At 36.9% G+C, this 18,572-nt stretch overlaps 1 protein-coding gene across 1 annotated transcript in view; it reads right to left on the reverse strand.

Annotated features, from left to right (window-relative positions):
• Positions 1-3,880: 3,880 nt before the first annotated feature.
• The window catches only part of LOC127447412 (dual 3',5'-cyclic-AMP and -GMP phosphodiesterase 11A), a 141,496-nt gene continuing 126,804 nt past the window's right edge, over positions 3,881-18,572 (reverse strand). The window contains exon 20 of the mRNA XM_051709284.1: positions 3,881-6,236. Coding sequence (XP_051565244.1) covers positions 6,081-6,236 — 156 coding nt within the window. The 3' untranslated portion in view covers positions 3,881-6,080. The remainder of the gene's footprint in view (positions 6,237-18,572) is intronic.

Consider the following 18,572-nt stretch of genomic DNA (forward strand, 5'->3'; position numbering starts at 1 on the left):
AAATTTAAATTCTCTCATCATTTACTCACCTTCATGCCATCCCAGATTTGTATGACTTTCTTCCATCTGCTGAACACAAACTAAGATTTTTGGAAAAATATTTCAGCTCTGTAGGTCCTCACAATGTAAGTGAATGGTGGCCAAAACTTTGAAGGTCCAAAAAGCACATAAAGGCAGTGTAAAATTAATCCATATGACTCCAGTGGTTAAATCCATATCTTCACAAGAGATATGATAGGTGTGGGTGAGAAACAGATCAATCAATTTCGGTACCCATTCACTTGCATTGTTTGAACATACAGAGCTGAAATATTCTTCTAAAAATCTTCGTTTGAAAGTCATACACATCTGGGATGGCATGAGGGTGAATAAATGATGAGAGAATTTTCATTTTTGGGTGAACTATTTCTTTAATGCCTGTGCTTACCTCTAGCTCAAGATAGGTCAGTCAAGAAATGTTTATACATTATCACAAAAAATAAAATTTTCTCTGGAGAAAATGAATAGTATTTTTACCTCTGGATCCCAACTGCTGTGCTCCCAAATTCATGTCGCTCACGTTAGTAGCATAGCTCAGTGTGTCAAGAGTATTTGCACCAACCACTAGGCCATGGTTCTGTTGACCCTCAAAATGTTGACCCATTTTGTGAGATATACACACATACTCTAGTCAGCAAAAGTGCCAAACACACTATATGCAATGAATTTCCAGCTCAGCGACAGCACATTTTTAGCAGCAAGTTTATTTGAATTGAACACTTCCAGAAATCATGCTTCAGGATTCTCAATAAATCTCTGGCAGACAAAAGGAGAGTTGAACAAACAAGAAGATTCAAAACAGCCTCATCAACTTACATAATGCTTTACAGAGTCATCTAAACAACAGTGGCAATAACAGTAAACAATCCCTAAAGAAGAAATCATTCTCAATAATGTAAAACATTCTAAATAATGTAATTGTACAATAAGAAAATATCCCATCCCACTGTGATGCAATAGCTTGTTCCATGCATGTGCATTAAATCAAATACTGAATAATGAAAGTTCAGGTGAATCTTATTAAAGGTAATTGCTCATCTCTGGAGAAGACATTTCCTCATGCAATTAAACCTTACCGTTTATCAATTTGTATTTTCTTTTTCCCAAGAGCATGTAGACTTGTTTTAGCTCAATGAGCCTTTCAAACCAACCACAACACAATTTTCAAAATGCAATCAAGTCACAGATTTGTATTTGTACATATGTGTGTGTGTGTGTGTGTATATATATATATATATATATATATATATATATATATATATATATATATATATATATATATATTGTCTTATTGTGTATTTCTATTTATTCTTATATTTTCTATTCGCTTTTTATTTTTATTATATTTTTGTATTATTAATATCTCTGTCTTGTTGTTGTATTGTTTGGGCACTGGAAGCTTCTGTCACCAAGACAAATTCCTTGTATGTGTAAGCATACTTGGCAATAAAGCTGATTCTGATTCTGAAGTATCAAATAAAGCAGAGTCCACTTCAGGACACACAGGAGCAGAAAACAGGAAAGACAATACAAACTTAGGCTATTATGATGAATATGCAAAAATTTATTTTAATTAATCTCAGATGTGAGTGAATGACCATGGTTATATCCAGATATATAACTGACTTTAAGGCTTTTCCTTTTCCTTGATGGAAGGAGACTTTAGTATAGTCATGACAAACTGCCTTGAGGCCACTAACCCAACAGAACCTGGAAGTGCAGATTGTATCATATTACTTGTTTAAGTTGCAGCCATAGATACATAAAACAGCCCCTGATGTCATTCACCACCTTGAAATATTCAGTAAACAACACCCAAATGGGCAAAAACTATTTCAAAATACAATGTGATAGTCTTTGAATTCTCCTTCCAACCAGGAAAATTGAAAATATAAAGCATTCATTTAAGTTGGTGATACAAGTTAGTGTTGACAATTCAGATGTAAGAAATTAATGCATTAGCATTAAGATTTAAAGCTATTTCGAGCCATTTGGTTTACATAATGGCAGTCAGCATTAGATCTATGTACTGTATAGTATAGTATAGTATAGTTACTCTCCCGAATTAAGAAATGCTTGCCACAACATACTGTTTGGTTTCTTCCACTACAAACTTATTGTTTCACAAACCCCAGATCAGGACCTGGTCTTGGACATCATAAGTTGTGGTAACAAGCGAAACACTGGAAGGAAATGGATCCTGAACATGGATTTTGTGTACTGTACTGTAGTAACGAATATGAAATCCCACGAAACCAACTGAATGGAGCACTATTTTTATGCAATGCTGTTAAATTCCCAAAGTATTTTGCCTTGCATCATGATATCTGGTTGAATCTCACAAAAAAAGTAAAATAAATATAATAATAATAAAAATTCATTACTGTAAGTAAAAAATATCTCATTCTCATTACTATAATGCAAAAATATATTATTTAAATATATTAAAAATACTATTTATATATTATATTTATAAAATATAAATATAATATTATATTGTATAAATATAATATCATATACTCTAGTGTTTAAAAGTTTGCATACCCTGGCAGAAATTGTGAAATTTTGGCATTGATTTTGAAAATATGACTGATCATGCAAAAAAAACATTTTTTTATTTAAGGATAGTGATCATATGAAGCCATTTATTATCACATAGTTGTTTGGCTCCTTTTTAAATCATAATGATAACAGAAATCACCCAAATGGCCCTGATCAAAAGTTTACATACCCTTGAATGTTTGGCCTTGTTACAGACACACAAGGTGACAGACACAGGTTTAAATGGCAATTAAAGGTTAATTTCCCACACCTGTGGCTTTTTAAATTGCAATTAGTGTCTGTGTATAAATAGTCAATGAGTTTGTTAGCTCTCACATGGATGCACTGAGCAGGCTAGATACTGAGCCATGGGGAGCAGAAAAGAACTGTCAAAAGACCTGCGTAACAAGGTAATGGAACTTTATAAAGATGGAAAAGGATATAAAAATATATCCAAAGCCTTGAAAATGCCAGTCAGTACTGTTCAATCACTTATTAAGAAGTGGAAAATTTGGGGATCCCTTGATACCAAGCCAAGGTCAGGTAGACCAAGAAAGATTTCAGCTACAACTGCCAGAAGAATTGTTCAGGATACAAAGAAAAACCCGCAGGTAACCTCAGGAGAAATACAGACTGCTCTGGAAAAAGACGGTGTGGTTGTTTCAAGGAGCACAATACTTGTTGACCCCTCTCCAAACATAGCGCTTATGGTTGTGACCATAAAGCTCTATTTTGGTCTCATCACTCAAAATTACAGCGTGCCAGAAGCTGAGGCATGTCAAGGTGTTGTCGGGCATATTGTAACCAGGCTTTTTTGTGGCATTGGCTTCTTTCTGGCAACTCGACCATGCAGCTCATTTCTGTTCAAGTATCATCGTATTGTGCTCCTTGAAACAACCACACTGTCTTTTTCCAGAGCAGTCTGTATTTCTCCTGAGGTTACCTGCGGGTTTTTCTTTGTATCCTGAACAATTCTTCTGGCAATTGTGGCTGAAATCTTTCTTGGTCTACCTGACCTTGGCTTGGTATCAAGAGATCCCCGAATTTTCCACTTCTTAATAAGGGATTGAACAGTACTGACTGGCATTTTCAAGGCTTTGGATATCTTTTTATATCCTTTTTCATATTTATAAAGTTCCATTACCTTGTTATGCAGGACTTTTGACAGTTCTTTTCTGCATGATCAGTCATATTTTCAAAATCAATGCCAAAATTTCACAATTTCTGCCAGGGTATGCAAACTTTTGAGCATAACTGTATATACTTTTATTATAATACTTAAATTTAAGTTTATGCTGATAGAAATATATAATAATTGTGTAAAACAGTAATGATAATCTAATGTGAATCATAAGTGAGAATAATGAGAATTACAAACAAACTTAAAAGATGTAAAACATGTAATTAGAATTTGGGCAGAAAATGTCCATGTCATAAAAACACAATTTCACAAAAAAAAAAAAAAAAAAAAAAAAAAAATCTTAACAGTCCTAAATGGTACTTTACGCAAAATTTAGGCTAAGTTCTTGTTTCCTTTCAATTTAAAGGCGTGAAATGTAATATGTTCTTGACAGATTTTGAGTGATTCACCAAAATTGGAGAGAGGATTTATTTAACAGTCAAACGTTCAGCTTTCCCTTCAATGAAATTCTGAACAAAAATTATGTTAGTGTGTGTATTTAGCTCGTGATTTTACTTCGTAAAGGCACATACATGTTTTCAGATTTATCACAACATTTTTGTGTTGACTGGCAAAATGAGCCTGAAGTTTAATTGAATTTACTAAAAGTTAAAGGGGATGTGTATAAAAGCCATTTGCTGACTGTAAAATGTAAACACTGTGGGACTGTTGTGCATTCAGAACATTGCTCTGTTTGTTTGTGCATCTCGACCACCCCGACACATCTACACTGGCTCAACCAATGGCGTGAGTTTGGGGCAGGACTATCTGTTTTCCAACCAATGGCAGATGCAGAGAAAGTCTGAATTTTCATTATTTTTGTGATACTGTTTGGTGATGCTAGTCGTGCAGAAATTAAACATTTCACCTTTAAATAATATGAATTATGTTTTGGTCTGAGGTAATTAAGTAAACACACAGTGTAAAGAACAGCGCTAACTTAATGAATCAATCTCTCACGCTATGTTCTGAATGATGATAAAACAAGCAGGGCTAAGACATCATAATGGCTGCACCGCTCATGATAAACAATATGAACTGGAGAGAGAATCACGATGCAGGGATGGGCTTCATGCATTATCATGGGTGCTTTTAACCAAGGCACAGAGAAGAGTGCTGGAGTGAATTTGCATTGAAAGCATTGGCAAGAGCGCAGAGGCTCCGTAAACCCCTGATCCTTTTGAAATATATCAGCTAAAACAACAAAGGCAAAACATACTGTACATTCAAAACCTGCATTAGTCATTCCTTCATATGAAATACGCACAATATAGAATCGAGTCCCAGTGTGTTCATTCAACAATGTAATCAAAGCTACAAAAGGAAAACTGCACTATAATACCATTAAACCAGCCTGATCTCATGAAAATTACGTGACTATTGCAACATTTTTGCTAAATAAATGTATGTGGTTCATTACAAGTATCACGCAGTTCTGAGTGAAATGTTCACAACAAATGTGAGATAAAAACGCAATTGCTGAAACAGCTACATTTTGTGGTGTTTCGATAAGACTTTCGGCTCACGTGTCAACTCGCATGCTCTCCAGGACTCGTACCCAAGTCCAACTTGACTGCTTCTATATATATTTGTAAATGTATTTGGTTAAGTAATGTAAACGTTAAAATATATTACCTTACAAGTTATGCTCTATAATGAAAGCATTTTTGATGCCATAAGATAGCACAGTGTGAGGAACAGTGCAAAAAATAAACATTTATAACTGCTAATCCGCCAATTTTCTTGTGATTTGTGTGAAAGTGAATAAAAGTAATTGGTGGTGCAGCGCTTTTAGTGTCCATTTCACCAGGAAAATGTCGCGATACATACAACAGCCCACGTAAAACATATTTTGTAAACATGTAGTTACAGTAACGTGATCCTATGAGACCAGGTTGCATTAAACAGTAGCAATCTTCCTTAAAGAGTCCCTGCTGGAAGTAATTTATAGAACCAATCAACCAATAACATGGTAGAATCTTTATGTTAGCATGCTAGCCATAAATGAGCTAATTCAGCCTGTTAGCTCCCTGGGCCTGAACACATCCCTAAGTTTTCTCCACATAAACAAGTCATTGCGAGCTAATCGTGCAGTCTTTGCACTGTGGAGATAGACACAAACTCAGTCGCAGTTGCCTGAAGTGCTCACAGAGAGCGAATGCCCCGAAGCCTGCCAGTCAGAAGCGTGCAGCAAAAGTCAAAACTCCTTCCGTGTGCAGAGCTGCGGGTCAGAAAGAAGCATGTGGCAAAATCTGGCATACTTGTCCCACAGTTAGCTCACGGAGTGGAAAGGATTGCTGTCACTTGTGGCTGTGCAGCTTCAGCTGGTTGCGGTGGCATCCCCGTTACATGGACTACCAGGACTGGTGGTTTCCTGGCTGCGCTGGTGCCTGTGGTGAAGCTCCTCCCATTTTACTCGATTGGCCTTGATCAGGTCAACCATTGGCTGTAGTTTAGGGTTTAACTTGGCAAAAGTCTGGAAAAACAGAGAGAAAAAGTAGATTTCTGTCATTCGACAAACACGTAGCTATGTTCGTTTTGCAAAGATTCCAATAGTTGTTCCGGTAAACCCTGCGAGGGCTGTTACAAATGCAAACACACTTTTCTTGTTCATAAGTATGGTACAACAGGGGGGCTTAAGGCACTTGGATTTATTTTCTCCCAAAACACTAAATAGCAACAAAAACTTCTTTCTTTATAACACACCGTATAAAATATGTCAATTCCTTAATATCAAAATATAGGGGTATTTAAATCAATATTGTTTTAATAGAAACATTTTTATATATTTATAACATTACATTCCAAGGCACACTATTGTTATTGTATTGTCATTAGTTCTGATGCAACTGCACCTGACATACATGGCTAATGAAAGCCAACAGCACCATCTGCTAAACTGTAATTTATAATCCAATTCTCATGAAAGCTGTAAAAGCATGCATAATGATCATAAATATATAAACGTATGATCATATCCAAATATCTTAATACGTAGAGACAGAATCCAATTAAACCCCATGTCATTCATTAATAAGGAATGAGCTTAATCTGCGATTGGCAATTTTTAAAAAAAGCGAGTGCAATCATGCACTTACAGTCTCCTGATTTCTATAGGCTATGTATTCAACAGCTCATCATGAGTAATCAACAACAAATCCATTCATTGACCAAGTTTGCTTTAAATGCACGCCGTTGCTTTATTAAGGTCTGTTTTCTCTTTAAGCCTTAATTCTAAAAAGAGGCTTACATGCTCCATAGACTGAATCCTGCTATATCATATTCTGTATGAACTAAAGGCCTATTCACACCAAGCCTGAATTTTTGGTGCGAATGTTTGGTTCGAATGAGCTTTTCAAAAGGAACAATAGATTCCTATGGCGCTATTCACATCGGGTCCAACAAATCGTTCGGCGACAAAAAAGTTTGTTTGTTTGTTTGTTTTGTTTTTTTACGGCGAGCAGTCCGATTTTCTTTCTTTTCTTTCTACTGCGATGAAACTGACTGACCAATGAGATATGAGCTTTTTTGTCATTTTTCCAGAGTCGCTGCTGCTGCACAATACGTGTTGGTGGCGCTAATCAACTGGCAGACACAGGCATTGTGCTTGTTTACTTGTCTCACGCACAAAAACCCTTAATTCAATGCAAATATGCAGTAAATAATATAGAAGCTGTAAATACATTCTTTCCTTTTATTTTATATAATATACCTGGTGACATTTATTTAATATGTATATCACTCTGCCTGTTATATTATCCTGGCATTAAAGATAGCAGTGAGGTTCGTCAATTGCTTTTGACTAAGCTCATAGTAAAATATCACATAAAAAGACTCTTTACATGCAGGTTGAATGGTTGAACCTCACTGCATTTTTCATTGCAAGGATAATATAACACAAAGTATTCCTGTTATGGTGCTCTTTTTCTCACCATGCACAAGAAACCCTGAATTCAATGCAAATATACAATAATTAAAAAAAGAAAAGACCATGAGGCTGTGTTTTCTTTTATATTATTTTAAATATTGGGCATCATATTTTATATTATACCTGTTTTTACTTAATGTACATTATTCCACTTGTATTTATATCATTGTACCTTTTGTTATATTATTCAGGCATTCAAAAAGAATGGAGTTAGGGAGTTCGTTTGTAATATACTCAAAATGCATAGCAAAATACATGTGCAAATATAAATAAACTGGACATATATATATATATATATATATATATATATATATATATATATATATATGACACAGCGCTTTTTACTCATCTCACTTGCACAAAAAACAGATTCAATATTCCTCAAAATGCAAAAACATGGAAAGAACATAATGAAACAGTTATGCCAAATTAGGTAAATAAATACCTTAACAGTGTTAATCATATTTTCCTCACGCACGGACCTGTAAGCTGAATTTATGAGAGGCTGAGGCTGATGAATTGATGAAAAACTGTATGCCATTCTTAAATATGCAAATGTAAATATTGTAAATATTGATCTAAGAAACAGATCGATATTTAAGTCCTTTTTTACTATCAATCTCCACTTTCACTTCCACATTCTTTTTCTTTTGTTTATGACGATCACATTCTTCATGTATATCGCCACCTACTGATCAATGAGGAGAATTTATAGTAAAAAAAGACTGAAATATTACTGTTTCTCACCCACATCTATCATATCGCTTCTGAAGATATAGATTTAACTACTAGACTTGTATGTATTACTTTCATGCTGCCTTTTTGTGCTTTTTGGAGCTTCACAATTTTAGTACCCATTCACTTGCATTGTGAGGACCTACAGAGCTGAGATAATCTTCTAAAAATCTTTGTTTGTGTTCTGCAGAAGAAAGAAAGTCACATCTGGGATGGTATGAGGGTGAGTAAATGATGAGATAATTTTCATTTTTGGGTGTACTGGTTGCCTTGTTTATTTTATATAATAAAATCTGCATTTGGGTTCACAACTTCCGCATGCCTGAGGATCACTGTTACAGAATGCAAGACCAAGAGATGAACCCAGCAGAGATTGCATTCCGTGTTCAGGAATCCATGTTCGTAGTGGAATACAGCTTGAACTTAGACTATTATGCCTGAAAGGCCACTAAGGACAGTATTCTAGTTGGGACTTAATAAATCTGTAAGGGAGTCATTGCCACTGGATTGTGATTCTCAACCACATAAAAAATTCATCTTTAATTTCCTGCAAATGGACCAGCAGCTAAGTTACACTAAGACTTCAAGCCCCAGCATTCCCTCAACAATCGCCACCCTGAGGTCCCTGCATTGGTGGTTCTGGAGGTCCCTGTGATGGAGGACCCTCCACTCCCTGTTCCGGTGGTCCCAAAGGTCCCCTCGGTGAAGGTCCCTTCATTCCCTGCTCCGGTGGTCCTGGCCCCGTGATGGAGGCCTCCCCGATCCAGTGGTCATGGAGGTCCCTGTGATGGAAGCCCCTCTGCACCCTGCTACTGAGTCCCCTGTTACTTTGTCCTTGCCAGAGTCCCCTGTTGCCTTACCCTTCCCAGAGTTCCCTTTTGCCTGCCATCGCCAAAGACACCAAGTTACATGACCTCGCCTGAGTCCCCAGCTGCCTTGCCATTGCCTTCGCCCGAATCCCCAGCTGCCTTGCCATTGCCCTCGCCCGAATCCCCAGCTACCTTGCCAAACCTGAACCCAGAAGGACTTAAAGCCATTCAAGATTATAAAGGCAGCTTCCTGAAAACGAAGTTGCTTCCTGCAATGACACTGCACTCTCTGATGCCCAGAACTAGTTCTTCACTCACTTTGATGACCAAAATACCAGAGTTCGAGCCCACACAATAACAACAAAGGAGGAGCAGGCACTTGTCTTACAGCACCATCAGGTCTGAGCCACTCTGACATCAACAAAGCAGCAGGGCCAGACAGGATCCCGGGCCGCACATTGAGGGCCTGTACTGGTCAACTAGCAGGGGTGTTCACTACCTCTTTCAACCTTGCTCTACAACTTACCAATGTCCCCACCTGTCTTAAGTCCCCCAATATCATCCCTGTACCCAAAAGTCTCCAGTAAAATGCCTTAATGATTACTTCCCTGTTGCTTTAACGACAGACTTTGAGAGACTCATATTATCACACATCAAGGCCATCATCCCCAGACATTTCCACAGTAATCTACAGATGATGCTTTCTCGCTTGCACTCCACACAGCCTTGACTTACTTGGAGCAGCCAAACACCTACGTTAGGAAGATATTAATTGATTTCAGTTCTGCCTCCAATACCATTATCCCTCAAAAATGTATAAGCAAACTCAGCAACCTGGGCCTAGGCACTACACTCTGCTCAAGGATTATGGACTTTTTAACAAACAGACCACAAAATGTCAGAATAGGTAACCTCACTTCTCCCACCCTTATTTTGAACATAGGCGTGCCTCAGGGCTGTGTGCCTAGTCCAGCCCTATTCATTCTCTTCAATTATGACTGCTTACCAATACATTTCCCAAAACTATAGTAAAGTTTGCTGATGACACAAGTATAATGATACTTATATCAGAAAATGAGGATACGGCCTACAGGAAGGAAGTCCAACATCTGTTCCAGTGGTGTACGGACAACAATTGGGTACTGAACACAACCAAACCAAGGAGATAATTGTAGACTTCAGGATATCCAGGAAGACCATCCATTCCCCTCTTTGCGTATATGGAGAGGAGGTGGAGAGCGTCAATGACATCAAGTTCCTTTGAGTTTACATAACAAAAGAACTCTCATGGTCCCTCAATACACACTTCACCTGATGAAAAAAGCAGAACAAAGCCTATTCTTCTTGAGGAAACTCAAACAGGCCAAACTACCCTCACAATCCTGGTGAACTATTACTGCAGCACCACAGAAAGTATCCTCTCCCACTGCATCATGGTGTGGTATGCCAGTTGCACTGGGGAAAACCGTAAAAACCTTTCACGTGCAGTAAAAATAGCACAGCCAATCATTGGTTCTGAGCTTTCAAACCTGGACACTGTGTCTGCTAGCTTATTACATAAAAAAGCTAGCAACATCTGCAAAGACTCCAACCCCCCAGGACACAGTCTGTTTGTCCCCCTGCCATCTGGAAAGAGGTATAGAGCCATCAAGTCCTGCACAATTAGACTGTAACACTGCTTCTTTCCCAGGGCTGGTGCCAACACCATCACCACCACAGAGGATCAGAGAAGGTGAATGATCCTGAAATGGACTTTAAACCTCATTGCGATGGGACCACCAGGCACCGCTTGTTTATCGACACCAAAGAGTGATAGGGGACATAGACCTGGAGGAGTGAGTTGAAGGGGTGCTGTTCCATCAGCTGTCCTGAAGGCCAAAGCCAAAGCCTTGAATTTGATGTGAGCAGCAACAGGTAACCAGTAGAGTGAGATCAAGAGGGGAGTGACATGAGCCCTCTTTGGTTGATTGGAGACCTGATGCACCACTAGATTCTGGACCATCTGCAGCGGCTTAATCATGCTAGCTGGGAAGCTGGTCAACAGAGCGTTGCAGTAGTCCAGTCTTAAAATGACTAGAGCTTGGACCAGGAGCTGCGCACCATATTCAGATTGGAAAGGTCTGATTTTCCTGATGTTGAAAAGCGCGAACCTGCAAAACAGGGTGGTTGATATGATGTGGGCGGTGAAGTTAAGGTGATCATTAACCACCACTCCCAGGTTCTGGGCTGTCCTGGTTTGCATTAGTGTAGTTGAACCAAGATGAATAATGAGGTTGTGGTCAACAGATGGATTGGCTGGGATTACTATGAGTTCTGTTTTGGTAAAGGTTGAGTGAAGGTGACAGGCAGAGATACATGCTGAAACAGTGGGGTTGTCAGGCTGGAAGACAGGTAGAGTTGTGTATCATCTGCACAGCAGTGGTAGGAAAAGCCATGTGTGACGAGGAGGAGGGTGTGGCCGGGATGTGAGTGTGCACACCTGGTGCTGAGCGGCCCAATCAGCGGGAGAGAGATAAGAGGAGGAGTCGGGAGTGCTGGAGAGAGAGAGACACACACACACTTGCTGTGTGTGTTTGTGTCTTATATGTTATGTTGTTTTAAGTTGAGTTTGTCATTAAAAGTCACGTTGACTGCTCAGCCGGTTCCCGGCTCCTCCTTGCCCATCCCCTACCCGTTACACCATGTACCTTAACCTTTTAAGGTTAGTTTTTCCTGCACTGACGAATCCCCCAACGTGAGTTCTTTAATGCATGCTGTAATTAAAAAAAAATCTTACCTTACACTTCACAGCAGATGCACTGGAGGAAATCATATCAAACATATAATGTGGTTTTTAGATGTTTATAATGATTGATTATGATAGATAAGATGCAATCAAGAATACGCTTGCCGGCTATACGTGCCGCCATATTGTTTACATGCAATGCAGCATGGGATTCTGAGTTTGCCATAGAAGCATAGAAGGTTCTAAAAACCCAGCCCTTCCACTTTCCCAGCACAGGAAGTGGTTAGAATGAGTGACGGATGGAATGGGGGGAGGCTCAAGGGGACTGACTAGTTTGTATATTCTTTGTTTGATGTCAGAAAACATTGCCACATCGCTGCATCAAAACAGTGCGCTCTGACGGTAACAGCTTTAAATTTAGTGATTATTTATATATTTGTAACATAAAAAAGATATTGTGATGTTGAAAAGATTTGAGCAGCTGGTTCATTATGACAACCGCTTCAGTCCCTCTTTTGCTTGTAAACAGCAGCACGAATGCAGATCGCACTGGTTTGATCATACGCCTCTGAGCCCAGACTAGTGTAATCACACTTGTGTGATCGCACATGCGAAAGGGTTAATGATCGTTCTGAATGATGTTTTGTAGGTCGAGAAGAGGACGGGTCCAAACACTGATCCCTGAGGAACGCAAGTAGTTAGCTGGTGTGATTTGGACAAACACTTCTCTCTTCCCCAGGAGATCTTGAAGGATACTTAGAACATACATAAGTATCACCCAAGTGTCCACAGCCTGATAGCGTATGGCCTTCTTAGGCAGGGTGACACCAAGGAGACGAACTCTAAAATGACTGTCAACTTTGAGTAAAATCATACCAAATTCCTGGTGAAGTACTTCCCACAATCTTGTTACCCATGGCTACCATGGAAACAGTGAGCACCCAATGCCATTCGTTCAGGGATCTATTGATTTTCTCTATAAGCATTCATGTTTATAAGCCTTAAAACAAATCAACCAGCTTTGAAATGAATCTCTTTGAAATATTTAATTACAAACAAAATATATTTGAAAATCTAAATAATAGCCTAAAAAACTGTGTTTAGCATCTTTTTCCCCAATATTTATAAGTTTATAAGCCTTAAAACAAATCAACCAGCTTTGAAATGAACACTTTGAAATATTTAATTCAAACAAAGCATATTTGAAAATCAAAATAATAGCCTACAAACTGTGTTTAGCATCTTTAATGAGGGAATGAACTGTATGCTATTCTTCATATAAAGAATTGCTAATCAAAATCCAGATGTTCTCAAGTTTAAGAATTCAACGGCCCTCTAAGAAATCTGTAAATAACTCTCATTAATAATTTTTATATTACACTACACCAAACGTTTTTATTTATAAAAAGAGGTAAGCATTCACAAAATGCTCTTTGCAGTGAAATTAACAAATGATTTACATTTATACAACAGTTAGTTTCGGTCATCGAATCTGATTGGACGAGACTCGTTCCAAGAGTTCTGATAGCTCACACCATCAGCACTGGGACGCTTTACTGTTTGTATCGCTCCGCTTGTGTTCGTGGCATTCCAAACTATGTGTAAGAGCAGTGCAGATGTGTGAACTTTCATTCATCCTTGTGACATTAAAGATAGAAAACAGCAGGTGGCGACAAAAGACTGTCTTGAGTGTGTGTGTGTGTGTGTGTGTGTGTGTGTGTGTGTGTGTGTGTGTGTGTGTGTGTGTGTGTGTATGTGTGTGTGTATGTGTGTGTGTTTGTTTTATGTTCAACACATTTTTTTTTATTGCAAAACATCAAATAATACAACAAACAAGGCACCAAAATATTATGACATCTCAACTAAGCTGAGCAGAAATCAGCATAATAATAAGGATGAGTGGAAAAAAATTAATGAATGAAATTAAAATAATAAACAAATGTAAAATAATTAAATAAAACACATACTTTTTGTAAACCAAAGTTAGGTCATTCCAAGGCTTTCTAATAAATTAAATAATTTAATGGCATTCTTCTTTTTCATATATCTCAATGAACTGAAAAACAATTGTACTTCGTTCAAAAAACTTTTGGGTCTCCATAAATGTAGCTTTGTGTATAACATTTTTTGCTAGTATAATTATAACATTTAAAATATACTCTTAATCTTTGTTATCTATGATAATCCCAAACAGTATATGTTTATATTCTAGTACAGGCATCTCCATATAAGTCTTGATCCACTCCAAAACATTTTTCATAAACCTTTTTCACATTTGGACATGAAAAAAAAGATATGTTCTGTTGTTTCAATATCATTAGTACAGAAAGAACAATTGTTTTGTTCAAAATTTAAATGTAACCATAGAAAATCAGCAGACGGGTAAATGACATTCATAATCTTAAAATGAATTTATTTTGCTTTTGGTGTAATTGGATATTTTACATACTCTGTTCTCAATTTGTTGACTTCAATTTTCTTATAATATTTATATACAGTATATATCTCTTCTATGAATATGCAGGGGATAAAGTTCTAGACTTAAGGTGTTTCTTATAAATTTTTTTCTTCTAGAAAATTGTTCTTATTCACAATTAACAAGGGGACATGAGGGTTTACTGGTGATTACATAACCATATTTTTTGCTAGCTGAAGAAACTGAACTGGAATGGCTTTAATTAGAGAACTGTATTCCCTTCTATTAAAATGAAGACTACATTTTGCACAAAAATAATCAAATAAAAGAATGTTGCCATTGGCATCATATCTTTATCAAACCACTCCTAGTAAAAAGATATGTTACTATGCAATATATATCTGTTATTCCATAGAGAGGAGTTGTGGGGAGTTAAATTATGTTTGTAAATCAATTTCCAATAGAGAAGTAACTGTTTTAAAAGCTTAATCTGCAGTTTATTTATATTGTAATCACATTTTAAGACAAATTCAATGCCACCAATTTTACTGAACATTAAACGGGGGAATACAAACCAAATTGTGTTTTTATTTCGAATAAAGGATTTTAACCATTTTAGTTTAAAAGTCCCATTCATGCAATTAAAGTCTATTGTTTTACATCCACCATCAACATAATCCTTAACAGTACTTTCTCTTGCAATGTAATGTGTTTTATTTGTCCAAATGAAATGAAAATGTATTTGATTTATTGTTTTTATATTATGGGGAGAAACTGGAATGGAATACGCAGAATATATACATCATGATAAGGATTCAATTTTAGTTAAAATATTTCGACCAAAAATAGACAGATCTCTTTGTAACCACATATTAAATTCTGTTCTGCAAACTCCTACGGTATTTGAACAGTTAAAAATTTCTCTTTCTTTCCAATCTTTTGTAATATGTAGACCAAGATATTTGACTGTAGTCTTAAGTGGGATATCACAAATACTCTGCAGCTTTGAATCATAAATTGGTAAAAGTTCACACTTATTTAAATTAAGATGCAACCCTGAAGCTTTTGAAAAGACTTGTAATGTGTTCTTCATTGCTTAAAAAAGAGTGTCGTATCATCAGCACACTGGCTAATGATGATCTGCTCTTCTATTATATCCAATCCACCCAAATTGTCACAATTCTTAATCAAAATGGTTAACATCTCTGCCATCATTATAAAAAGCGATGGACTGAAAGGACAGCCTTGTTTATTCCTCTTTTGATGTCAAATCTAGGTAATGAATCTGAACTATTGATACCATCATATGTATATCATCTTTACCACATTCCTGAAGTTTTCTCCAAATCCAAAGTTTTTCAGTCTCAAAAATAAAAGGGTGTTCGAATGTTTCAAATGCTTTCTTGAAATCCAAAACTAAAATGAAACCTTCATTTTCAATTAACTCATCATAATCCAAAATTTCCAAAACTAATCTAATGTTATTATGAACAACCCTTCCCTTCATAAATCCTGATTGCGTTTTGACTACTGTTTTGGGGTCATCCTTTTTTCAAATGGTTCACAAAGACATGCATAATTAGTTTATAATCACTGTTTAATAATGTAACAGGTCTAAGATTATCAATGAATTTGGAATCTTTACCAGGTTTAGGAATTAGGACAATAACACCTTGCTTCATACTTTCCGGGAGTGTATAATTACCTAAGGCTTCTTCAAAAACATTGTATAATTGTTCTCGTATCTCCCCAGAAATATTTGTAAAAGTTAGCTGTGAGACCGTCCGGGCCTGGGGCTTTATCTAATGTTAATTTATCAACGTTATCATCAAGCTCATTTATACTTAAGTCCGCATCACATATCAATTTGAAACTGTCCTCTATCTTGGGTATGTGTTTCTTAATAGACTCAAAAAAGCAAAGACAAACTGTCGGCGAATAACATGAAGCGTATTTATTCCTATAAAAGGAGTAAATCTCCTTTGAAATAGCAGATGGGTCCGTACACTCTTTTCCATTAATAACCAAGCATTTAATTGCATTTCGGACCTGGTGTCTCTTTTCCAATTTCCAAAAGTAAGCTGTATTTTGTTCGCCTTATTCTATCCATCTAGCACATGATAAAAACCCCTTTAGCTTTTTTAAGAAACAAATCATCCAATTTCGACTGTAATTCAATTTGTCTATCGTCTTCTGATGGATCATTCATATTACAGTATAAATGCAGCTGTTGTACCAAATTCCTTTCTAATTGTTTCTGAGCTCTCGTGATATTTTTTCTAAAGGATATTGAATAGCTGCAGACTTTAAATTCATTAAATTCCCATTTTGAAATATATGAATGTATAGAAAATTTTTAATAATTAGTCTAACATTATCACAAAAAAATCCATCATTAAGCAATGAAGAATTACATTTCCAATATCCTTTTGTAAAACTTATTTTTTCGTGAGGCATAAGAATGTAGAAAGAAATAACAGAATGACCCGTTAAAGGAGCTGCACTAATGGACTGATCATTGACAATCACTGAAACATTATAAGAGGTCAATCAAAGGGGTACCATCCAGTTTAAACCATGAATATTGCCTCTTTTCTGGATAATTTATTCTCCAAATATCTTCTAGGCCTACAGTATCACAAAACTCAATCAAGACAGAATTATAATGGTAGTTTGTAAACTTTTAAAGGAAACAGTCCAGCCAGTCATCAAAAACCATATTAAAGTCTCCCCCCCACCCCACTACAATATTATCTGTTCAGTACAATCTTTTTGTATCATTGATCAGATATGTCAATTTAGAGAGTAATTCTTTGTTCTGATTTATATTGTTATAACCATATACATTTACAAGAATAATTATATTTCCCTCCAGATTCATTACACAAAACAACCAATGTGCAAAGTCATATGCTTTTGAAAATATTACTTTCCCCGAAGCATTATTTAACAAAACAGCGACCCCTGCAGATCGTGAGGCACCATGACTAAAACATTATTTTATCACCCCATTGAGTACACCAAAACTGAACATCAGACTCAGTGGAATGCATTTCCTGCAGAAAAATTACATTTGCTTTCTGAACCTTACAAAACAAAAAGGTTGCCTTATGCTTGACCTTATCTTTTAAACCTCTCGCATTTAACAAAATAACTTATTTAAAGAGAACATGAACTTAAAATGTCTTAATCAGATCAATAGATTAATGAACACAGGAATAATCTCTTTTGAGAAACTAAACTAACTCTTACATCTTTCCTCATAGACACTAACTTAAGATTCTCTTCTTCAACTTCATCTGCCTTTTAAATAGTTGATATACGCTGATCGCTGATGTATTCAAATGGACCTCGGGAATACAACTGTTGCCCAGCCTTCCTTGCATTTTCGATTTGAGGCCAAAGAGCATCCTGAGCTGCCTTGTCTTCCTTTATTAGATCTTCTGCAAACCGGACACCAAGTTCTTGACAGACCTGTGAGTTTTTCGGAGCTTTCCAAATGAAATCCCTGTGAAGGTGCATGGTAAACGGCAAAATAACCTGATGTGGTTTCCTTCCACCTCTTCTCGGCAAACGATGCACAGAATCCACTGCGTTCTCTAGCTTAGATGCACTCTCGGGAGCAATACTTCCCAGAAAATGTATGACATCTTGCCTGGTATCTTCGTTTCCCTTTTCTTTTAGACCATTGATGCAAAATTCCATCGCCTTTTGTATCTGGCTAGATCTTGGATGGAAGCTTTCAGATCATTGTTCTCCTTAGTGGCCAGCGAGATTTGTTTCTCCAGCACTGAAACCCTTTCTTTGCACTCGTTCACCTCCATGGCGTTAAACCTTTAAATCGACGCTATTATGGCAGCATTCTGTTTCATCTGGGAAGCCAAGTCTTCTAGTTTCTGGTCTTGACTGTCAAATCTTCTCGTAAGAGCCTGAATCTCCTACAGTAATGTAGCGTTAGAGACTTCTTCACCAGGTTTATTAACTCTCAACTTTTTGGAAGAGCTACTTTTGCCAGGCGCAAACAGTGATGCCAGTAACCGCTTATCAGCGCTGCTATTTTTCGATGAATTTGGCATTTTATCCTCTAAAAGGTAGACGACTTTCAATCAGACTTTTCAATGAGCTGACATTGTCAAACTGGGTCAGTCAATGTGCAAACTTCTTTGAAGTCATCCGGAATTGTCACTCACTCCACAATC

The sequence above is a fragment of the Myxocyprinus asiaticus genome, chromosome 10 (assembly GCF_019703515.2).
Source record: "Myxocyprinus asiaticus isolate MX2 ecotype Aquarium Trade chromosome 10, UBuf_Myxa_2, whole genome shotgun sequence".
Classification (NCBI taxonomy): Eukaryota; Metazoa; Chordata; class Actinopteri; order Cypriniformes; family Catostomidae; genus Myxocyprinus; species Myxocyprinus asiaticus.